The sequence below is a fragment of the Dioscorea cayenensis genome, chromosome 14 (genome assembly GCF_009730915.1).
Source record: "Dioscorea cayenensis subsp. rotundata cultivar TDr96_F1 chromosome 14, TDr96_F1_v2_PseudoChromosome.rev07_lg8_w22 25.fasta, whole genome shotgun sequence".
Taxonomy (NCBI): Eukaryota; Viridiplantae; Streptophyta; class Magnoliopsida; order Dioscoreales; family Dioscoreaceae; genus Dioscorea; species Dioscorea cayenensis.
This window is the reverse complement of record NC_052484.1, coordinates 11,970,132-11,995,711: the sequence shown is the minus strand read 5'-3', so window position 1 is coordinate 11,995,711 and position 25,580 is coordinate 11,970,132. Positions and strand designations below refer to the sequence as shown.

Here is a 25,580-nt window from a genome sequence, read left to right as displayed (position 1 = left end):
ATCTTTAATAACAATATTATAAATATTTTGAAGATGCCTTACAACTCGCAATGCAACTTCATTTTTAGCTTCTTTCTTTGTATACGCCTTGATCCATATTGTTTATGTTTTTCAAGTTTGTCTTCAACTTTTATCTTAGTTACAAAATTATCTTACTTTATGATTTGGACCACTTTTTTCACATTAATAACTAGGTGGCAGTAACCTTAATTTTTCTAGTATTTCCTTAAGTGTTACTTCAAATTGCACTGTGATAATAACATAGTGTTGATTTTCCATTATTCAGTTTTTATCTTTTGAATGCTTGAAGAGAAATGAATTCTCCTGGCAATAAATCCAATTACCACAATGTTCTAAGCAATTATAAATAACAAACAAACAAACTAATAATATTAATGTAATACATAATTTTGTATATGGGATTTTTTTTCACATGAAAGGTCATAAAAAACTAAAATGTAAAATTTTTAACTATAAAATTTTTGCAAAGTTAATAAAATGATCCTACATAAATCATATTAAATTATATATTTTCCCTGCTAATGTACACATTCAAATCGTTTCATGATCTTAGACTTTATAAATTTTTTTAAGAAACTATGTATATATATACAAAAACAAAATACATACCTTGTGATTAATGGTTTGAAGTAATGAAGGGTTGCAAAGAAAATAAGGGTTGTTTGGATTGCCTTAATGATTCCCCTACATGAGGGAATCATAGATGGAATCATTGATTACATAATCACATCCCCATGTTTGGATTGGTTTATAGAGAAGAAATCATTCCTGCCATAAGGTTATCATAACCCCCACACACACACACACACACACACCAGAGTTAAACTTCATTCCCCCATGGTGGGGGGAATACCCATTCCTTGGGGTTAAAATGACTCTATTACCCTTACAAAATAAAAAAAGACATCCATATAGATCCCCAACAATTGAAACCGTAGCCAACAAAGATAGAACAATTCTTTCTAAAAACCCATCACCTATGCTTGCTTTTCCATTGTCATCATCGTCATCACCGGAGCTTGTTTTTCCTTGTTTTTCCACTATTTCCGTCATCTACATTTCGAGCTTGCTGGAGATTTAAATAAAAAACAATAAGGTTTGAAGCTCTAACTTCTAATATTAGGTCTATGTTTGTGCTGTAATGAACTTGCTTGATTTTTGCTCTTTTTTATCATTGAGAATTTCATCAGTTGATTGAATGGATTCCTAGTATCTCCCTGATCTCTGGTGTGTTTTAAAGAAATTCTTGTGGTTGATATGGGTTTTGTTTTTTGTTTTTTGTTTTAAATAACTTTTTCTATTTTGATGTTTTTTTTTTTCTGCAGGGTTATCCATTGTTGGCCAAGTGTTTTCATGGGAAGATGACTATGGAGAGGAATTGTTAGTTGTTCCTTATTTTGTGTAGTACCATGCACTTCCTATTAATTTGAATAGAACTTTATATGACAACATGCATGACCGCTTGCTTTTTGAGCCATAGAAGTGGAGAATTGTGATGTTGATTTTGATGGTTTTGTGAATTGTCAAACTTTAGTGGTTAGAATTTTTTTTATAAATGGTTTCTATTACTGTTTGCTTTACTAGTTTGGTAATGTTGTATAGGTAGAGAATTGTGACGCTAATTTTGGTGGTTTGGTTAATTGTTGGACTTTGGTGATTAGAGTGTTTTTTGTTTGGTTTGTTTGTTAGTTAATTTGTTTGTTTGTTGTTGTTATTGTTGTTTTTTTTAAAATTTTTTTTTTATGTTTTCTATTACTCTTTGCTTTATGAGTTTGGTTATGCTGTGTTTGGAGTGAAGCTATCTTTTTTTAACTTTGAAAATTAATATGTTGAATGAAAGTTGGAATATATAGAAGCAAAATAATCTATTTAATTTAACTAATAATCATAATATTAAGATAAATATAATTACTTTAAAAATTTAAATGGCAAATGTAATTGGGAATTTGAACTTATTTTTTAATTTAATTGTTAATCATAATATTGTCACAAATTTAATTAATTACGTAATTAATTATAAACATAAACATGGTTGATGCAATTTTGAATATTTAAAAATAAATAATTAGTTAATTTAATTGTTGATCATACTATTAAAATCAATAATTATATTTTTTAAGTATTTTATAAATGGAAACTTTATTTATCATTAAATATATATAAATATCATTTTTTATTTAAAGAGTATACAAGTAATTTTCTCAAATCTTCACTTCTTACTTTTTTCATTCCAATGAGTTATCTCTCTAAACAAACATTATTATTTTCATTCCCATCCATCCTCTTCGTTACCACATTCCCGTTAGGGGTGTGAGCGAGCAGAGCTACTCGTGAGCTATTCGAGATCGGCTCGGATAATATTCGAATTCGATTCGAAATTCTGCGAGCCTAGCTCGAGCACGAGCTCGAGCTACTCGAATAGTTTTACGAGTCGAGCTCGAGCCTCAAAATACCCAACTCGATAAGCTCGCGAGCCTAATCGAGCTTTCAATATAAAATAAATAAATAAATAAATATATATATATATATAATATTATAATTTTATATATAAGTACATTATATATATCTTATATAAATATATTATAATATATTATACAAACTTTAGAGGGAGTTACATGAAAATTAGAAAAAATAAGGGACTTATTTAAAAAACCAGCAAAGTTAGGGAGGTCGTTGGAAAAAAACAAAAATTAAGAAATACGAACCCTAGATCTCACTCCCCACAATCTCGCATTTTCTCATCTTCTTCACTTCTCGGTCTCGGCCCTCTCCTCCGATCCTCTTCATCTCCGTCTTCAAGATCAAGATTGGTTCCAGGCTTCAATCGGTGGTCAGGTGTAATATAAATCTCCTCAATTTCTTCTCTCTTTTTCAACCTTGGCCATAAAGATCGTTTTTTTTAATTATGTGGATATTTTCACTGTGATTTGTTAATTTAAATTTCTGTTATGAGCGTCACCTTCAGTGTCTGCACACTTGGCAATGGTTTGAAACTTAGGGTAAAATTAGAATTTTGTTTTTTTTTTTTTAAAGTCGATTCATTTCTTTAAATAACCTTTAAAAATTCTGGGTTTTTTTTTAATGAAAAGGTATTTGATTTTCTTTCTTGATTTTTACATATTAAAATACCAATTCTAACAAGTGTGTTGTTTGCACACATGTCAATGGTTTGAAACTTAGGGTAAAATTCAATGTCAGTGATTTGTTTCAATTTTTCTTATGAGTAACTTAGTTTATTTATTTATTTGTACTCACTATCAAGTATGGTAGGCAGTGGATAGAACCATTTTATTCTTTTGATTTCAAGAAAATAATTTAAAGTTTAACATATATTATTAATGTAGAGAAGTGTAGTAAGTGCTTAGCATTTAATTTCTTTGATTTGGGATGTTGATATGTTTGCAAAAGTTTTAGTGATATTTTCATTTATTTTGCTATGCTATTTTGCCAAATTAATGGATATCATGTAAATTTGTATTTTCTTGATTGTTTGCTAAATGAATGGATATTAATTACATTTTATTTAATGGATGTCTAGATATTTTCTCCAATGGATACTTCATCTCCAATTTCCATGACTAATCCACAAGAAGATTGCTCTCCCAATACTACTACCAATGCCACCACCAATACAACAACAACAACAACAACAACAAATACAATAAAGCAAAGAGAGGATGATTGTGCAATTCAAAGGAAGAAGAGGGCAAAGACATCAACAGTGTGGGCTGAATTTAAAAATGTTGTTAGTGATGGGTCAAATAAGGCGGAGTGTGTTCATTGCAAGACTAAGCTTTCAATACTTGCAAGTGGTTGTACAACTCATCTTTCAAGGCATTTGAAGAGTTGTTTGATGAAAAAGAGGCATATGAATAATCAGCAAACAATTAGCTTCCAAGCATTAGACAAGGGTTGTGATAACACAATCATGTCATCGGCAATTATGGATGGAAAATTGGACATGATGAAAATGAGAGAATCTGTTGCACATTGGATTCTTATGCATGAGCATCCATTTTCTGTCGTGGAGGATGAAGGTTTTAACATGATGCAACAAAGGGGAATGCCACAATGGGAGAAGTTTTCTCGTGTCACAAGCAAGAAAGATTGCATGTTGGTGTATGAGAATGAGAAGAAGAAATTATTTTCATTGTTGAAGAATGTTAATAAGATCAGTTTAACAATAGATATGTGGTTGTCATCACCTCAAAAAATGGAGTACATGGTTCTGACTGGACACTTTATTGACAATAATTTGAAGTTACAAAAGCGTGTTTTAAATTTTGTCCATCTTCCTCCTCCTCTCCGTGGTATTGATATTGCTGATAGTGTTTACAAATGTTGCAAGGAATGGGGAATTGAGAACAAGGTCTGTACTATATCAGTTGACAATGCTACTAAGAATGATGTTGCAATTAGAAATTTGAAAGATACATTTTCAAGACACAAGAAGTTGCTTTGTGGGGGAAAAATATTTCATGTTCGTTGCACAGCTCACATCTTGAATATTATGGTTCAGTATGGCCTTGAAAAAATTGAGAGGATCATCAAAGACATCCGTGATAGTGTGGTCCACATCAAACATTCTGAGAAAAGGTTAATCATGTTTGCAGAGATTGCACAACAATTGCAATTGCATCATAAAAAACTTGTGATTGATTGCAAAACAAGATGGAATTCGCCCTATGATATGTTATTTACAGCACTACAATTTAAAGAAGTATTTCCAAGATACAAGGATCGTGATTCCACATATGAATGTTGTCCAAGCAATGAGGATTGGGAAAAGGCATCAAAAGTTTGTGAAATTCTTGAAGTTTTTAGTTCGATTACCAATATTATTTCTGGAAGTGAGTATCCCACCTCAAACTTGTTTTTGAATGAAGTTTATCGTGTGAAAGTGTTGTTGGATAGAAAATATCAAGAAAGCATTGATAAAGATTACTTCATTTTTGACATGGTTGCAAACATGAAAATTAAGTTTGACAAATATTGGGGTGAATGTAATTTGTTGATGGCGATTGGTGCTATATTAGATCCAAGATGCAAAATGAGAGTTATTGAATTTTGCTTTCCTAAAATGTATACTCCACATGAAGCACATGCTTACATTCTTGATGTGAAGAATTGCTTGTATGAGCTCTATAGTGAGTATGTTGCTGAATTTCAATCCAATGATTGTGAAAATAGTGCTGAAAATTTAACAATTATTGGGCCTAGTTGTGCAACTACTATCAGTGGCCAAAATTCTTCCTCGGGATGGTCTGAATTTTCAGAGTTTGTGAAAACTGTTGAAACTATTTCCTCACAAAAATCAGATTTAGATATTTATCTTGAAGAAGGGTGTTATATCTATGAAGGAGGTTCAAGTAAATTTGATGCTTTGGAGTGGTGGAAAGCAAATACTTTGAAATATCGTATTTTGTCTAAGATGGCCAAGGATGTTCTTGCAATACCCATCACGACTGTAGCTTCCGAAGCCACACTTAGCGCTGGTGGAAGAATTATAGACTCATATCGTGCTTCATTAGCTCCTGAAACTGTGCAAGCTTTAATATGTGGAGGTGATTGGTTGCGTTGTCTTTTTGGCATTAAGAAAAAGAGCAAGGTATATTTACACAATTTTTTTCTTTAACTCATATGATTTTATTTTCTACTAGCTTGATATAATAATATTCTAATATTGTCCTTTTTCATTTTACAGAAAGAGAGTAAAGCTGAAGAAGTTGTTCTTCCTATCAATGAGTGTTAATATTGCTCAATATATGCTAGTATTAAATATTACATATGCAGGTACTGTCATTATTTTAATTTATTACTGAATCTGGTTCCTTTAGACTAGTGTTAATATTTTATTTTCATTCTCCTTTGTCTTCTATTATTTGTTGTTATTAGTTAATCTTCATTATATGATTGATAAATTCTTGGTGAGTAGTACTTCATTACATGATCAATTTGATAGGATGAAATTGAATTCTACTACATTGTCATATGTTGTGCTTAGAGCTTCTCATCTCTTATTTTTTGGTTTGTTATTATTATTATTATTGTTTGTGTTTATTGTTGTTGCTGTTGTTGTTAATAATCAGTGTACAAGGAGTGGTGGTTTATAAGTTTAATTAATTATTTCAATGGTTTTCTATATTTGGGCAATTGTAATGTAGACTTAGTGGACAGTTTTTAGTATTATTGATTTGAAGATTTAGTTGTTGCCAGCTATGAATTTCATCAAGGCTTATTAAGCTTTAGTGGGTTCTATCCAGGGTTGTAAACATTGTGCCTTGTTTGTTTATATGTATACATATTTATATATATATATATATATATATATATATACTCAGAACATAAAATATGAAAATGATTGAACTTAGAGTTTGAGTGAAATTGGGAAGAGAGAAGAGATTGAAGCTTTTAAGTTGCATCTTATGTGTTCTTGCCTTATTTTTATTTCTTAATGTTGATTTTGATGATTGAAATTTGCCTAATCTTTTCCTCTTAATTAATTCAATTTCATCCTATCAAATTGATCCTGTAATGAAGTACTACTTACTAAAGATGCTCAAGTAGTTGCTGCCAATTCTCATGATTTAGTCTTTTCTGAGTCTTCATGTGAATCATATTGTTCATTTTTTCTTTTTTTGTTTTTTTCAGTGAACTATTACAGCATTTTTGATGGATTTTAAGTGCAAGATTTTTATTCATGAGTTAGTATTCTGTGGAACCAAAACTTTTGGAACAAATGCTTAATTATCAGTTATTTTAAAAGTTTGTGTCATTGGACTGAAAGGAGCTCATGTATAAATGATGAGTGTTCTTTTTATATGAAATCTGTCTAGATCTACATGGCGCTACAAGCCTACAACTTAAGCATTTTGTTTTTAATTATTTTTTAATGCTAATATATATGTTACTTCTATTGTTAGAAGAAATTGATTTACAGGTGATTGTTGGTTGTGGAGATTATGTATAAATCAGAGAGATTCATTTGATTAATTTGTATGTTAGATTTTTTCATGAGTGTTAAGGCATCCTTTATTATTTTTTTTAATGATTTTTCTATGCAATTATTTATTTATATTTATTGCCCTTTTGAAATGAGCTTAAACGAGCTCGAGTCGAGCTTATATTTACGAGCTTTGATTCGAGCCTAGTAGAGCTAATAGGATGTCGAGCTTCACGAACCGAGCTCGAGTAGCTCGAGTAATACACAAGCCGAGCTTGAGCAAAGCAAACTAAGGCTCGAACGAGCTCGAGCCGAGCTTCGAGCTTCTAGCTTTACTTACGAGCCGAGCTTGAGCATGTTAATACTCGGCTCGGCTCAGCTCGTTTACACCCCTAATTCCCGTCCATTCCCATCACAATAATCCAAATGCACCTTGACACCTTAGATGAATAACCAATGATTTTACTAAGTATTATATAGGAATGTGTAGGTTGGTTCTTCATTGATTAAGGTATAGGTGTATGTGATTAGGGTATAGGAACTTGTGAATGAATGAAAAGAATGGTCCATTTATTTTGGCAAGTTTTTTTTATTATTCGAATGAGTATGCTAAAGTCATAAAAATGACTTCACATATCTTTTCATGTCCTTAGTAATATTTAATAACGATTATAATAATAAAATTGTGAAGCATATACACTTTCAAGAGAACCAGGGGATAAACTTGTGAGAACATATATATATTTTGAAAGAGACAGAGAGAGACATAGAGAGACATAGAGAGAGAGAGAGAGAGAACATGTATTTTTAGTTTTAGGTTCCCACATCCACTATTATTCTCTATTAGGTAGCGTTTGGTTAGATGTAGTTGAAAATGCAGTGGATTTTAAATTATAATGTAGTTGTTATTACTGTATTTAAAAATACAAAGAGTGTTAAATCTGGTGTTTGGTTTGATGTAGTTGGAATGCTGGATTATAAAATTTTGTGTTTGGTTGGAGGGATTTGTAAATCTGGATTTTGAAAATATTATTAAGTTGGATATATTTCTAGGATATAAACATCTTTGTGAGGTTACCCCACCTTGGTTCAACATTAATTTTAATTAATTATAAATACATAATTAAATGTTATTAATAATAACAAAAAATAATTATGCAAATAATTACTTTTTTTAATATATAATTATGTTTTCATTAGTTAATTTTAATAATTATATTAAATATACTACACAATTTATGATTTTTTTATAGCAAAGTATTGATAAAAATATAATAATAAGCCTTTATTATTAATAATTATATTATATTTATTATATTTACTTTTTTTTTCATTTTATATTAAGATAAAAATATAATAATATACTATTTTTATTTTACATGACGAAAGATCTTAGCCTACCAAATACCCTATTTAATCCATGTATTTTACACAATTTTCCGCTTTAGTCCCTACCTTTTAATTTGTCTTCATTAGGTCCTTATATTGTCAAAATAGGGTAAATTAGGTCCAGCCCCTCACGGCTGTTCCCCTAATTACTCCCTGTGTTTTACTCAATTTGGATTTAATTTGTCCAATTTCCAATTTTGACAATATAGCGATCTATTGTGAACAAATTAAAAGATAGGGATTAAAAAGACAAATTGAGTAAAATACAGGGACTCAATAGGATATTCAACCAATAAAAAATTAAAGATAAAAATTTGTAAAATAATAAAAAAAAATTAAAAAAAAAAGAAACTTACAAATAAAAAAACAAAGATAAAGATGAATCTAGATTTTTTGTTATCCTGCCAAGACCTTGGTCTGAAAAATAATAAAAGATAAAAATTCGGTGTCGCGTGACACCATGTACAAAACTTGCTTTAAATTCTAAAGTGCAGGAGTTTGAACTACGCCCGATTTGGGCGTAGTTACAAATCCAACAAAATCCCTTACCATTACAGTTGCAACTACTTTGAGTTCCTCAAATTCAATCAAACAAACATTAGATTTTAAAAGATCATGTATTTCCAATTACATGTACTTTTAAATACGGCCAAACAAACACACTCTTAATTGTTCTTATGATACTATTGTTCTTGCAACAATGTGTTACTAGCTCTTTGTGCACTACATGATGACTTTGTCCAACTACCTAGCGGCACTTGTCACCCATAAATTGAGAATAACCCAAATTGGAAACCATATTTCAAGGTAAATATACACAACAATAACAACATAATTTTGTAGGGTCTTCTTAATGGAATAAGGAAAATTTTATAATATTTGCTTGTCATATAGGACTACATCGGGTTATTGAAGCACATTGATGCATTCGTCCCCTCCCATGAGTTGCCTCATTTTATTGGCAAAAAGAGGCCAACAGCAAATGTGCTAGCCATGGTGAACCCCGATTTGAAATTTACTATTTGCTAGCCGGATGGAAAGGTTGGACAAATGACTTCACCATCTTCAGAGACGAGTTGTCGCGGCCATAACCCGAAGGCCTCAAGCTAATAGAAGGTTGCAAATGTTATATTGCAACCTCCATATATTTTAATTAAATTTTTTAACTTTAGTGTTTTCATGTAGAGAAATAATATTTGGTAGACGTAGGGTACACAACTATGAATGGTTCATAGCTCTTTACTGAGGGGTTAGATATCATTTGAAAGAACATAATGAAAGAACCCAACTCTAAAGAGCTATTTAAACTTAAGAATTTGATGTTGTGTTCACAGGTCAAGCACACATTTGCCATTATCAAGAATCATTTCAAAATTCTTACATTGTACCCTTTTTTCCACCCATTCAAGACTCAAGTTTTGCTAGTTCTTGCGTGTTGTATATCATCCACAATTATGTAGCAGGTGTTGACCGGAATGATCAAATCTTACATGATAGTAACACACAAAAGGATCATCTTGTTTTATAGCAGCTTCGCATGCAAAGAGAACAACGAGAAGAGAACAAGCAGTGGGTATGCTAAGGGGGCACCAATGTTGTGGTCATGGCTAATCATCCCTAATGTGTCATGCTGATTGTTATCATCTTAAGACACATGCATTGTTTTTCATTGTATATTTACTATATTTGTCAGACTTTACTTCATCTTTATATTTTCATTGCTAGTGTTTTTATTGCCATTTGACTCATGTTTTTATTGCTAATGTTGTTCCATCCTCTTTAGACATGTGACATCATCACCAATGTGCCTTTTTTGCATTGTAACTTTATTGCACTTGTCAGATATTACTTCCTATTCATGTTTTATTTCCTAGTGGTTTTATCGCTAATGATTTTATTGGTAATGTTTTTATAGGCTTTTGACTAATGTTTTTATTGCTTATGCTTTTCCATCCTCTTTCGACATGTGACATCATTACTAATGTGATCATGTTTGGTCATTGCTAATGTACAATGCCGATTGTTGTTGTCATCATCTTTACTACTAATATTTTTATTTCATTTGATATCTAATGTTGCATGGTTTTGTTGTTCATTAGAATTCCAAATACTATGGAGAGTGGCAATTGTGTGCATGATGCGATCAGCTCCAATTCCAATTCCAAGTCTACAAAAAAAAAGTAGAACCCTAAATAAAAAGGTGGAATGTTGAATTCGATAACTTTTTGATCCCATTGTTGGTTAACCAAGCCAACAAAGGGCTTAAGTGTGATAAGTCCTTTAAAAGAGTAGCGTTTGCCCATGCTGTGAGTATCATTAATGCAAAATTTGGCACTGACTTCACTGCTAAGAATGTGGAGAACCATTATAGAACTCTGAAGGCACATTACGTCTAGATCAAGAAGGTGAGAAACTTGAAGAGGGTCAGCTAGGATGATGAGGCAAAGATGATCATGCATTATTAGATTGTTGTCTTCACCTGCACTGAGGTTTGCATTATCTGCTGTTTAAGATTAATTTTATTATTCATTTTTTGTTAATGGACTGAAGGGTAGTTTTTTGTTCCATGTGTAGGAACACCCAGGCGAAAAGGCCTTCATTAATAAGCCCATTGAGAACTATGAAGGGCTTAAAATTATTTGTGGTGAGGATAATGCTACGGGTTCATATGCGACATCCTTGTAGAAAATTGATTAGTAGGGGATGACAATGACAATGACAACATTGACTCGTCTATTGATCACACTAATAGTAATGGAGATGGGGGTTGAAATTCTGTGCAACCTATCACTAGTAGCCCCACAACGTCATCTACACATAGATTTCAACATACGAGAGCACCTAAGAGTAATTCCATGATGCTTGAACTTGTGACTGCTGTTGGGGAAATGGATGCTGCAATTAAAAACCTACGCATTGGTCGGAGACATTATACACGAAGGTGATAGAGGTGGAAGGCTATAATGAATAGGTTCTTGAAGAGGTTTTCCATTATCTCCAAGAAAGGGAGAATGAGGGGAGAAGGTACATGGTCAAAAGGATGGATATGCACCAAGATTGGACTAAGAAACATCTCTCCCGCTTTGTGTGAACATGCTGAAAACATGTTATGTGTCGTTGGATTTTGTTGCCTGACTGACTGGTTTCTAGTTCTTTTTTATATTTTCATTGCTTTATGCATTATTTGCATCCATATTATGTTGTTTTAGACCACACATGATCTACACTGCATGCATTTAATCAGACATTCAAGTTTCTTTTGTTGACTTACATGGTCCTTACATGCTTGGAATCTATGTATACTATATCTGGAACTTAGATGTTGCTCTCCTTTCATAACATGTGAGCTATGCCCTGACATGCATCGATTTTCCTGGTCATTACCGATATTTTTGCTTCCTTTGTTGTGTTCTCTGTGTCCTATGGTTATTTCCTTCTTTTTTTTTTCCTATTTTCATGGCATGCTATTATTTCATTTGTTATGTTTTCCACATCATAAATTTATTTGTTATGTCTTTCATGCCTTGTGCTAATTTCTTATGTTATGTCTTCCATGTCCTGTGTTTATTTTATTTGTTATGTTTTTCATGCAATGTGTTTATTTTTAGTTAATTGTAAGTTTTTTTTAACTTTGTGTATTCTCCTCTCCTTATGTGCTTGCAAGTATAGCTTTAATGGCAATAATGATGACAAAAATTTAAATAAAGCATTGAGGCATTTGTCGCCTGCAATAGTGTTCAGTTGTGCTCTTATGAAATTGGATGCATTAGCGAGGTAGAACTTTGTAGCCAAAAGCATCTTGATTTCCTAATATGTGTTGTTGGTATCGTAATGGCCATTAAGTATGCCAGGGAGTGGGCAAGGGCCGTACAATGCCCAATTGCAGCCTACTTGTCACTTGTTATGGATTCTGCACCATTTGCTAATTGAATTTATGTCAAGATCACATTGCATGTTGTAAGTTTATTTTCTCTGTTTTGCTTTCCATTGTTGCATTTCATTTGTGTTTTCCTTTTTTTCTTTTTTCTTTTTTCTTTTTTTTTCTTTTTTGCACTTCTAAGCGGGTGGAAATACAATGCCAATGAAGTGATGCTATACATGAACTTATATCACTTGAGCCATTTTTGAAGTTATAACATAGTTGGAAGCAATGTGGAGGTGAGTTCCTGAAGAATATATGAAGACATGCATCCCATGGTCAATTATTTTCCTCAAGATATGCTACTCAAAGTAGAGGTCAATGCAAAGAAATAATGAAGCCATTTTTCCAATCACTTTGGTAGTCCCTAATATGTACTATTGTACGAATTTAAAAGTTTGGAAGCAGGGTAGACGCTTTCTTTTTGCAAATTATACAATGCCAACTTGTAAATAAATTATGAGTTATGGTGAGGAAATGCCTAACTTGGAGGTTGTATGTATCTTGTAACTTGGATGAATAAGGTATAATGGATTGAAATTTGTCAGAATTTGCAACTTGTGTGTACGAAATCTTCTCATTAGAATTGAAATTTGTAATGTAATGTAATCTTCAGGTTGAACTTGTACCCTTTGAGGTTCATGAATTTTCACTTTATTAAATTTGCAGGTTAAACTCAGCATTTTCAGGATCATCAGTTAGGATTTTGTCAAGATTTGAAATAGGAAAGAACTCTACAATTGGATGTTACAATCTTTATCTATTTTTTTAAACATGAAAAATGCATATTATCCTTTCAAGTTTAATTAAAATTAAGATGAATAGAAAATGTGACCATGAGATATTTTGAGGCATTGTTATGTAATGAACTTAATATATTACACTAATGTAAGTTAAATTGTTAAGTGAAAATGATGTCGTGGTCTTAGAAGACTTTTTATTTTTTGTTAACAATTTCTTGACAAATTTTAGTAAGATTACTAAAAATTCAATTAAAAATTTTTTAAAAAATGTCTAATTCAAATTAGGTCACCATATCTAACCCAATTTAAATCGTTCCAATGTCTAATCCAAATTTAATTAAAAATTTAATTCCAACACAAACAAGGTGTATTTACAAGTACGCATTTTAATACACAAAGTTGATTAGTATACAATTTAGTAGCATGTATTAAAAAAAAAATAAAAAACAAACTTTTTTTTTTAAAGCCCAATTCTAAACCAAACAAAGTTGTCAAAATTTAAGAGGTATCCTCACCATGGTGAAGTCACATTTTAGTATTTTGATTTCTACAAATCAAACACAGAAAGTAATTGTTTTTGTGACACTTCACCTTTATAACCAAACAAACAAAATTAACAACTTTACTTGAAACTCTCACTTCCACTGAAGTGACAATTTTAGACTTCCACCACTTCACTAAATCACTTCCAAACTAAATACCCCCTTAATATAATCACTGTCAGGGATATGGAAATGTGGGCATCTAATTTTGGTAGTCATTCAAATGGACAAAGAGGGCCTGAAAACTATTAGGCTAACTGAAATGGGTGAAACTATAGTAAGTAGTCAACTCGATTCCTTACCTTTTCAACTCCTTTTCCTCTTTTACATGATATACACATGGCCATCCTTGGCCAATTGTGAACAACTGCATGCTAGGTCTCAATTGATGTAATTGGATGATCTACAAGAGCTTTTAACACTTTACATATTCCCAATTTTGTTGATCTAAATTAGTATCCTGACCTCATATAAGGATCATCTACTTTTGTTAATTGCTTCCTACACTTTACAACTCCGTCTTGTAAAGGTTATAAATACTATTGATTATCACAATTTGCTATTCCTTAGGTGAAATTTGAGCCCGCACTCAGTTTATTTATAATTAAGTTTGAGCCAACTTACCATGCATATCCTCTTACATAACTGCACTTATGCAGGGGTTATCTTGTAGCGATTATAAAACCACTTCAATTGACTATCTATTGCAGTGATTTTGTAGCGGTTTCATATCGTTACAGGTACTTTTGCATTTAAGTGTTACATTTGTAACAAACCGTTGCACAACCGCTGCATATATGAGTAAATATGTAGTGGTTTTGTTACCTCTACATTTGTTAAAATAATGTAACAGTTCATAACTGTTGCATATTCATCATAATGCAGTAGTTCACAGATAATAGCAACATATTATCATGCTATGCATCGGTTGTTATAACCACTGCCTTTGTTAAAATAAGGCATATTTATTATAATGCAACGGTATGTAAAAACTACTGCATATATGACATTTGTTACAACACATAAGCACATTTGTTAAAATAATGCAGTGGTTCATAATTGCTTAATATTTTATAATATATTTTTTCTTTATTTTGTATAATGAAAAATATTGATTTTTCAAATCATAAAGACAATTATAGATAGAATATGAAAAAATATAGGTTGCATATTTTTCACCTCTCTAAAATTTTGCAAGTTAGCGGATCAAGATTTTAGAGAGCTACATGAAATTATGATTAAGAGAATTTTTGTTAAAGATAAAGTTTTTTTTAAAAAATAAGACATTAAATTTTAAAACCTTATCATTATAATAGGCAATTTATTGTTTAGTGAGAAACAACTAACAAAAAACTATAAGTATATAATTGTGTGTGTATATAAATTCTCTAACCTATTTTATGACAAATGCAAAAATTTGTTAAAAATAACATTTTGTCTAAGAAAATTAAGTACAATTAATGCACGCAAATAACATTTGCTTATCTCAAACGAATCTTCATACTAAGCTTAATAAGCCAAAATAGAACCAGCTCTATTTAATTATAATTATATATTTTTAAATTTTATGCATATTGATTCTTAACTTAAATTATTTTAAATAACATTATATCTTGTGATGTTTTATCAGTTTTAAATATTAAATTTTAAAAATAAAAATGTGCAATTATAAACACGTTTAATAACCTTTATTTATTTAATTAATTATTTAAATCAATTATTTTTTTTAAATACTTTTCTTTTAAAATTTTATATGAATATCACCATTAATCATCTAAATTAATTATTTTTTAAAATAATTTTTTAATTAAAATTTTATGAATTATAAAGAAAACTTAATATAAATAATTTTCATTTCTGTGGGCTCCTTTTTTCTCACCCGACCTTTTGATTAGTATTGACCGGCTTAACAATTATGGATCACAAATCAAATTTTAATATTTTATAGACTTCAAAGGATTGTGGGTTCATGACTTCCATTAGGGGCAAGGCCCTAATGTTAATTACCCTGGATATTGTCGCAGGAACCTTAGATTAAGAAAATAAGTGTGAACAAGAAAACAAATCATGACAAATAAATTTTATTCATTTCAATAAACATGAATTCGTAGACTTCATTGAAAGTACAGGAAGTTTGAAATTTAATCATCTTGACGCAACAATGATTGTAGCATTTTATCTCCTTCTGACTATTTCACCAAAAAGCACGCTTTGACTTTTGTTGACTTTTGGTCTTCGTCAACGGTTGAAATATACATCTTGAATATGATTTAGAAACTTGTGAACTTGTGTCTTGGATATTTGAATTTGCATCTTGGACTTGATTTGGAACTTGATTTGTGTCACGCCCCAACCCACGGGCCCACGGGATGCGACAATCGCCGCAGCAATCCCGAGGAGGGATACCCCGTCGCTCAACCCTCAGGACGCCGCAAGGCTGATCAATACACCTGGAATTCAACAATAGTAACAATAACAACAACAACAACAACAACAACAACAACAACAACAACAACAACAACATTAGGATACAAAAAATATAGAGGTTCACAAATACACAAAGAAACAACACTAACAACAGTAGGAAATGCTAGTACATGAAAGCTTAAGAGTTATTTAGATACTAAACCATGCAACAAAGGTTTCTACACACTAGTGGATACATAGGTCTTATAATATGTTCCATGACAACTATAACATACATGAACTGAAGGAAATACAACAGAAGATAGAACAATAGCAAATGCCCAGTACGCTGCCACACAGTCACACCTACTACTTGCAACAGACTGGGAGGAAGAAAGAGGGATGAGTAACTCAAGTTACTCAGTGAGGGGAGGTTAGCACAACTTTAGCAGAAATACACCAATAGTAATAACAATAATAAACATCAAAATAAAAGCTTTACCAAAACAATACTAGTTTAGAAACATTAACACATACAATAGAAGTCTTCAAAAGGATTAAAATAACATAATAATACCAAAAAAACCATTTTTACCCTAACTAGGGTTTACAACACCAAAACCATAAAACATGGTTTTAATAAATAAGCATAATACCCAACACTCACCCAGCATAACGTGGTCTAGAAAACTCTCTAAACCTTCGCCATGCCATGGCTAGGTTCAGAGCCGTCAAGGTACTCATGCCCTTGACGTTGATCCATCAATTCACCAGTTGGTGACTCCGGCTACCCGATGAATATCCAGTCAGGGCTCTACACTCCCACCTGAACTGGCCTTTGTAGTAATCAGCCGGTCATCATGCCACCTTAACAGGCTAGCCGTGGAGACCGCCTACTGTAGTAGGATATCACCATACAGTCACCACAATAAACACAACTTCACTCGGAGTATAAAAGTCATCCATATTCATCAATTAACAACACCTCGACCATTGTACGAGGACAAGATAAAACACAAGGAAAGCTCAAGCTTTTAACACAATTTAATTTACAAATCCCACACAAGAAACAACATGGTAACCATTTCCTTTCAACCATTTAAAATGAGTTTCAAGCCTTAGATTTCACAAAAATCAATGATTTCCACAACAAATCTCAAGTTTCATACAAAATAAGGATTTCACAAACTCATGGATATATATATATATATCAATCACAAATCCAACAATAACAAATCAAATGCGAAATGAGACATCCAAGATTTTCTAAATAATAACTATCATTCACCAAAATACCAAACAAGTATAAATCAATAAAACTTACTTAAAACATGATATGTATATATATATATATGTATATTCATCTCTAGCTATTGGCATTATTCTAATTAAAGCTATGCTCAACAATTCCACTCACTAAATTGGCAATTTGTCTTCCTTGCTAGCTACTCCTCGGCTAAATCTTTGCCTCGAGCCAAGACTTCTCCTTGCCAAAGTATAACAAAACACAACAATAATTAGCAAATAAAACAAATCACACAAGAAAAACCCTAAGCCTTCTAACAAAGAATCCTAATTCGATCCTAGGGTTAGCTCAAAGCTAGGTCTAAAGGTTATCAATGAATTCCTGAGGGTTTTAGCTTCACTCTAGTCCAAAAAAATCAAAGAAACAACTAAAGATTGTTAGTGCTACAGTAACCTCGAATTTGCTACAGTAACAGACCACTACAGTCCTTGCTGCTATAAAACCAGACCACTACAGTATTGGGCTAAAAAATCTATAGAAATGGCCTAATTCAATCTACAATAAAAACTGGTTATAACAATTTGATTTTTCATAAGCTTCAGCTTTCAAGCTTGTGAAACTTTTTGCAACTTGTGAACTTTTTAACCCTTTAACATTTGAAGTTGTTGAGCTCATTTGTTGATTTATTTGAAAATTGTATTTTGGACATTTGATTTTGCATCTTGTATAGATTTCAAGTTGTGGGATCTCTATTTTGACAGATCACAGACTTGATTTGACTTTTCATAAGTTTTGGCTTTCATGCTCGTGAAACTTTTTTTTTTTTTTTGCAACTTATGAACTCTTCAACTCTTTTAGCCTTGAGGTTGTTGAGTTCATTTGTTGATTTGCTTGAAACTTGGAACTTGGACCTTTGAATTTACATTTTTTTATTTGATTTTTTTATATCTTGGATTTGATTTGGATTTCAAGTTGTGGTATATCTATGTTGATGAATCACAAACTTGATTTTTACATAATTCTACTTTTGAAAAGCTCCAGCTTTCATGCTTGAGAAGCTTCCTTCAAGTTTTGATTTGTGAAATTCTTTGAGTCTTTGACTTTTGATGTCTTAAGACTTTTGAGTTCAATTGTCGATTCATTTGATTTTTTTTTTTGTCTTGATTGTTGAGAATATAGAAGGGGAAGTGATAAAGATCATAACCTTCAAGCAAAGATTGGATATGAAGGCTCCATGTAAGATAATTGGTTGAGGATAATTTGGTGATGTTGGAGAGATTGATGGTAAGGAGGGGATGGTGAGGATCATGGTGATTGTGAAGGGAGATAGGATCGTTGGTGGAAAAGGAAGCAGTGTTAGAAGCCATTGAATAGAGAGAAAGATGTTGGGAAAAAAAAATAATAATTAGGCTCTTGATACGATGTTGAAAATATGTAAGAGGATATTGGAAAGAATGGCTTACTTTTCTATTGATTCATATGATATATTTATACACACGATTGTAAAGTTAGAAAGATAGAAACTATCCTATAATTAAGATATTACAACTAATTACACAATAATACAGTTAATCACAAGATTATTGGTGATTGATTGAGATCCTATAGTGATTGATTGAGGTCCTATAATCAGGGGTAATTAAGTACAAGGTTTCTCTAATATTGACTTGTGAAACTCTTTGTGTCTTGACTTCTGATGTCTTGAGACTGCTGAGTTCATTTGTCGATTCATTTGATTTTTTTCTTCAGGTCTTGACTTGTGAAACTCTTTAAGTCTTTGTCTTCTAAGTTAATTCATCATTGATTTGATTTTTTTTTCATGCTTTGAGCTTTAACTTGCACATCATCAAGGTGTGACTTTTTGTGCGATAGCTTTAGCTTGCTTAGGCTTGGATTGGATTTCAAGTTGTAATCATGAACTTGATCTCTTTTAATTTTGGCATTCGAGGACTTCCGAATCTCATGCTTGTGGAGCCCTTATAACTTTGACTTGTGAAACTTTTTAAGCCTTTGATTTCCTTATATCTTAGAACTTTCAAGTTTTATTCGTCATTTCATTTAAAATTACTAATCCATGACTCATTCGCCTTGTCGAGTCATTAACATGGTTTCTTTGTGATATTTGAATATGTATTTGTGGGCTCCTTTCTTTCCATCCGGCCTTTGATTAGGATTGACCGGATAAAAAGCATGGATCACAAATCAAATTTTAATATTTTGTAGACTTCAAGGGATTGTGGGTTCATGACTTCCATTAGGGGCAAGCCCTAATGTTAATTACCCTGGACATTGTCACAGGAACCTCCGATTAAGAAAATAAGTGTGAAGAAACTTGGAACTTGGACTTTGAACTTGCATCTTGGATTTGATTTGAAACTTGATTTGATTTTTTATAAGCTTCGGCTTTCATGCTTGTGAAGCTCTTTGCAACTTGTGAACTCTCCAACGCTTTATCCTTGAGGTTGTTGAGCTCATTTGTTGATTTATTTGAGATTTGTATCTTGAACTTTGAACTTGCATCTTGGATTTGATTTGAAACTTGATTTGATTTTTTTATAAGCTTCGGCCTTCATGCTTGTGAAGCTTTTTTACAACTTGTGAACTCTCCAACGCTTTATCCTTGAGGTTGTTGAGCTCATTTGTTGATTCATTTGAAACTTGAAACTTGGAAATTTGAACTTGCATTCTTAGATTTTGATTTGGAACATGATTTTGATTTTTCATAAGCTTCGGCTTTCATGCCTGTGAAGCTCTTTACAAATTGTGAACTCTCCAATGCTTTATCCTTGAGGTTGTTGAGCTAATTTGTTGATTCATGTGAAACTTGAAACTTGGACATTTGAATTTGCATTCTTAGATTTTGATTTGGAACTTGATTTGATTTTTCATAAGCTTCGGCTTTCATGCTTGTGAAGCTCTTTACAACTTGTGAACTCTCCAACGCTTTATCCTTGAGATTGTTGAGCTCATTTGTTAATTTATTTGAAACTTGGATCTTTGATTTTGCATCTTAGATTTAATTTGGATTTCAAGCTGTGGATTCCTTATGTTGATGAATCACAAACTTGGTTTGACCTTTCATAAGCTTCGGCTGTCATGCTTGTGAAGCTTTTTATAACTTGTGAACTCTTCAATTCTTCATCCTTCAGGTTGTTGGGTTCATTTGTTGAATTTGCTTTCTTCGATTTGATTTGGAACTTGATTTGACTTTTCATAAGCTTCGGCCTTCAGGCTTGTGAAACTTTTTGCAACTTGTGAACTCTTCAACGCTTTAGTCTTGATGTTGTTGAGCTCATTTGTTGATTTGGTTGAAACTTGGAACTTGGATATTGGAATTTGCAACTTTGATTTGATTTGGAATTTGATTTGACTTTTCATAAGCTTCGACTTTTGGGCTTGTGAAACTTTTGTAACTTGTGAACTCTTCAACGCTGTAGTCTCGAGGTTGTCGAGCTCATTTGTTGATTTATTTGAAACTTGAAACTTGGACATTTGAACTTGCATCTTGGATTTGATTTGGAACTTGATTTGATTTTTTATAAGCTTCGGCCTTCAGGCTTGTGAGGCTTTTTGCAACTTGTGAACTCTTCTACACTTTAATTTTAAGGTTATTGAGCTCATTTGTTGATTTGTTTGAAATTTGTATCTTGAGCTTTGAAACTTGCATTTTGGATTTGATTTGGAACTTGATTTGATTTTTTTTTATAAGCTTCAGCTTTCATGCTTGTGAAGCTTTTTGTAACTTGCGAACTCTTCAACGCTTTAACTCTGAGGTTGTTGAGCTCATCTGTTGATTCATCATTTTTAAGGCCTTGATTTTTGATTTGATTTTTTTCTCTCTCTCTAGAATGCTTGGCTTTTTGAAGATCTTGAAATTTCTTCATCACTCTTAAGAGAGTCAATGGCCTCAAAGCAGGGGTCCATGAGCTCAAAAAGAGTTTTATGGGTTTTGGAATTTTTCACCACTCATAAGTGAGTCAATGGCCTCAAATAGGGTCTATGAGCTCAAAGAGAGTTTTATGGTTTTTTGTTTTAGAATTTTTCATCACTCCTAATAGAGGCAATGAGCTCAAATAGGGTCCATGAGCTCAAAAAGAGTTTTATGGGTTTTAGAATTTTTCATCACTCGAAAGAGAGTCAATGACCTCAAACAAGGTCCATGAGCTCAAAGAGAGTTTTATGGGTTTTTGGAATTTTTTTCATCACTCGAAGAGAGTCAATGGTCTCAAACGGAGTCCATGAGCTCAAGGAGAGTTTTATGGGTTTTGGAATTTTTTTATCACTCGAAAGAGAGTCAATGGCCTCAAACAGGGTCCATCGGCTCAAAGAGAGTTTTAAGGGTTTTTGGAATTTTTTATCACTCCTAAGAGAGTTAATGGCCTCAAACAAGGTCCATCAGCTCAAAGAGTTTTAAGGTTTTTAGAATTTTTTGTCACTCGAAAGAGAATCAATGGCCTCAAAAAGGGTCCATCAGCTCAAAGAGTGTTTTAAGTGTTTTGGAATTTTCTATCACTTATAAGAGAGTTAATGGCCTCAAACAGGGTCCATCAGCTCAAAGAGATTTGTCATCACTCCAAAGAGAGTCAATGGCCTCAAACCGGGTCCAAGAGCTCAAAGAGAGTTTTAAAAGGATCTTCAATAGCCCATCCGCTTCCGTGACTGTTAAGAGGCAATGAATAGGCCCTCCAAAAGAGAGCAGTCGACATGCATTAGACATCACTGTAAGCTTAAGGGGGTCTTGTGAAATTACCAAAATATCCCTCATCTTCGCTAAAAATCCTTTTTTTCTTCTTTTCTTTTTTTTTCTCTTTTTTTTTGCATTTAGATCCTCTAACTTTTCATTTTTTTCACGTTTTATCAAATTTTGCAAATAAACCCCCAAACTTTCACATTTTCATATTTTTTTCATATTTATTATTTTTTTGCAGTTAAACCCTCGAGCTTTCGTATTTTCACACATTTTCACATTTTTTGCATATATGTCCTCAAATGTTTCATCATTTTTTTTTCCATGGATTTTGCATAAAAGCCCAACTTTCTACAAATGTATTTTTTTTACAATGACAGAGCCCTCTTTTTTTTCTTCTCTCTTTTTTTCAAATAACGAACAATTACATTTCTAAGCATGTTTGAACTCAGCATGTTAAAAGTTCAAAAAAACTAACTAGAGAAAAATCTACAAGCCAAGGCATGAGATGGAGATTTTGATTGAGAAAACATGCCACCATGGATACATAAAAGCATGTTGCCACATATACAATTCATTGCTCACTTAATCAAGGCATGGATTGACATGGGAGTGAATGAAGATTTTTTGTTTTGTAAAATAAAATCCAAACATTTTTTCTTTATAGCATAGATGCAACCAGAACATGTATAAGCATATATATTTTGGATGGAACTCTATAAGAGCATCTACCTCTTTCAAGCTATAAGCACTTGACGAGCTTCTCAAGCATGCCTCGAGATTTGTGCTAGGGTTATGACGGCGGCAGAAGCCATATACATCATCACCACCACCACTAAGCTGTCCTCTGTTTTCGTGGTAGTGTTTGGAGAAAGAAAGAGAGAGTGGGAGAGGAACTAATAGAGCCGAAGGACCATTGTCAGACTCTGACGATGTTTTGATTCTCAAGCTCCTCTTCACAAGAATCGGTCATTGATCTCCTCAACGCCTTGGAATGAAAATCGAAACCTGGAATCGGAGAAAAGAGATAAAGACGAGGAGGAGCAAGGTCTCTGACGCCGCCACGGGCATCACCACGTTAATTCTCTTCGTCTTCTTCTCTTTTTTTCTCTTCTTTTTCTTTCCTTTTCTCTTCCTTCTCAATCTCTCATTCTTCTCCTTTTTTTTCTTTTCTCTGTCTCTCTTTTTTTTCTCTGTTCTCCCGTTTTTTTCTTTTTTTCTCTTCTTTTCTGCACAAATCTTCAACCTCCCCCCTAAAATCCTCAACCTCCGAGAGAGATATCCCCTTTTTAAAAATTTCAAATTTTTATTTCAAAAATCCCTTCTTATCCATTTCTTTTTTTATTTCTTTTTTTATTCTCACTCATTTTTTTAAAAAAAATTTTTGATTTTTAATTTATTTTATTATTATTATTTTTTTCACGTGACAATTTGTAGGCGACGCGTTTTTATTTTATTTTCTCATTTTAGCCCTCATGTATCTTTTTTATTTGATTTTTTTTTCTAATTTTTTTTCTATTTCTTCTTCTTTTTTTTTTAAGTCTATATAAACAAATGCCCCCCTCTTAACTTCCTTGTACACAATAGTTGTGGGAGGAAGGTACGAGCAAGCGACCCGAAGATCTATAATATGTTTAGGAATTCGAAGTGATTTTTTTTATCTGATCATCAAAATAAAATCAACAATGGAAACCGCAATGTTCAACAAAATTTGATTTGAACTTATGAATTTCTGTGAGAGGTAAATGAACCTCAAACTCAATCTCACTCGTTCATATTAAAGATGAAACCGTCATGAGCATGTAAAAGATATTGCCAAAAAGATCCCAGAATGTTTAACCATTCGATCATTAACTTGATGACAAATAATTTCCATGATGTTTATCAATGGATTTCACTGTTTAGTTACGAATTTGTTTTGAAATTTTCTGAACTAGAAATATAATCATAACCGTTCACATGAAACATCATGATGTATCAAAGCTTCAATAAAATTTTCAGATTAATCAGAGAAGTGATTATAATCCAATTAAGCTTTGATCAACTTGGGTATTTGGAGGACAAATTTTCTGAACTTAGCTTGAAGTTTAGAATTCTTTAAAAAATTATCAGAACTCAAAATTTCATAATGATCAGAGCTGATTTGGATACCCAATGAGCTACTTGATCAAAACAGCTCTTTTATGAAAAACTGCAGATTTTGCCTTCCAACTTCCTTATTTCCTTGATTGTTCTTCCCTTTCTTTTTTTCGTTTTACTTTTTTTCTTCTACTTTTTCTCTGTTTTTTTACTTGATCTTATAGTTTTTTATAGGATTTTCCTGTAATCTCTCAGAGCGAAATTTGCAAGCATCATTTCAAACTCATGGAATCATATCTTTATTCGATTTCACAAAGAAAACAATGTGATGAAATTTATGCTTCGCCTTGAGAAGCATATATCATGCTTGACCAACCTGCTCAAACAAGAGCACTGGATGTTCCGTCATAAACAAACACAAACCCTTTCTTTTTCTTTTTTCTTTTTCTTTCTTATGCTTTTTTTTCTTCTTCTTTTTTTAGCAATTTTATATCATGCATCACATGTACATCATGGATAATATTTTTTCAAAAAACGCGCATTGATGGGTGGCATAGGTTTTTTCCATCGGCGTCGACTAGCTGATAAGCTCCACCTTCGTAGATGACCTCTACAATGTACGGGCCTTCCCAATTTGACTTGAACTTTCCCCTAGCATGTTTGTTGGTGATAATTGGTCTTCTTAACACCCACACCATCTCTCCTTTCTTGAAAGTTCCCATGCGAGCCATCTTATTGTAAGGTCGAACCATCCTAGCTTTGTAGACTTCAAGATTAAGATTTTATTGAGCCTCTAATCTCCTTTCATCTAAAGAATCAAGCTCATCCAACCGTAATCGAACTCTGTCTTCATTTGTGAGTTCATTCTGTAAGGCAATTCTTAGAGATGGAATTTGGACTTCAAGTGGAAGAACAGTTTCTGTACCAAAAACCAATGAGTATGGTGTTGATTGGGTTGGTGTCCGATATGTTGTCCGTTATGCCCATAAAACTTCAGGAAGCCTTTCGTGCTAATCCCTTTGACTTTTTGAAACTGCTTTCTTCAACAACTTCGATAATGTTTTATTGAATGCTTCTTCGAGACTATTTGCTCTAACATTATAGATAGAGGAATACCTCCAATCTATTTTGTGATGCTGAGCAAACCTTCCAACCTTGAAACTTTTGAATGCTCGCCCATTGTCAGAGATGATCCTTCGAGGCATTCCAAATTTATATAGCATGTGGTCTTTGAAAAATTTGATGATGTTTTCCGCCTTCACTTTCTTTAAAAGAATGGCTTCCGCCCATCGTGAAAAATAGTCAGTGGAAGCTAGTATAAAATGATGTTCTCTTGATGATGGAGGCTCAATAGGGACTATCACATCAGTTTCTCACATCTCGAAAGGCCATGAAGAGATTATAGGGTGCAAAGGGTTGGGATGCTGATGAATGAAACCCACATGAGCTTGGCATAGTTTGCACCGTCTTGCATATTGTAGGCAATCATTAATCATGCTTGGCCAATAGTACCCAATATGTTTGATCTTCAACCGCATCTTGGGTCCTTACTGGTGAGCTCCACAAATACCAGAATGGACTTCATGCATGACTTGTTCAGATTCC

General features: G+C 32.6%; 1 protein-coding gene across 1 annotated transcript; it reads left to right on the top strand.

Annotated features, from left to right (window-relative positions):
* The first annotated feature begins 3,889 nt into the window (after positions 1 to 3,889).
* Positions 3,890 to 5,773, top strand: LOC120276136 (zinc finger BED domain-containing protein RICESLEEPER 2-like). The gene is made up of 2 exons (XM_039282866.1): positions 3,890 to 5,629; positions 5,726 to 5,773. The coding sequence occupies exons 1-2, from the start codon at positions 3,890 to 3,892 to the stop codon at positions 5,771 to 5,773; spliced, it is 1,788 nt and encodes a 595-aa protein (XP_039138800.1).
* The last annotated feature ends 19,807 nt before the right edge of the window (positions 5,774 to 25,580 follow it).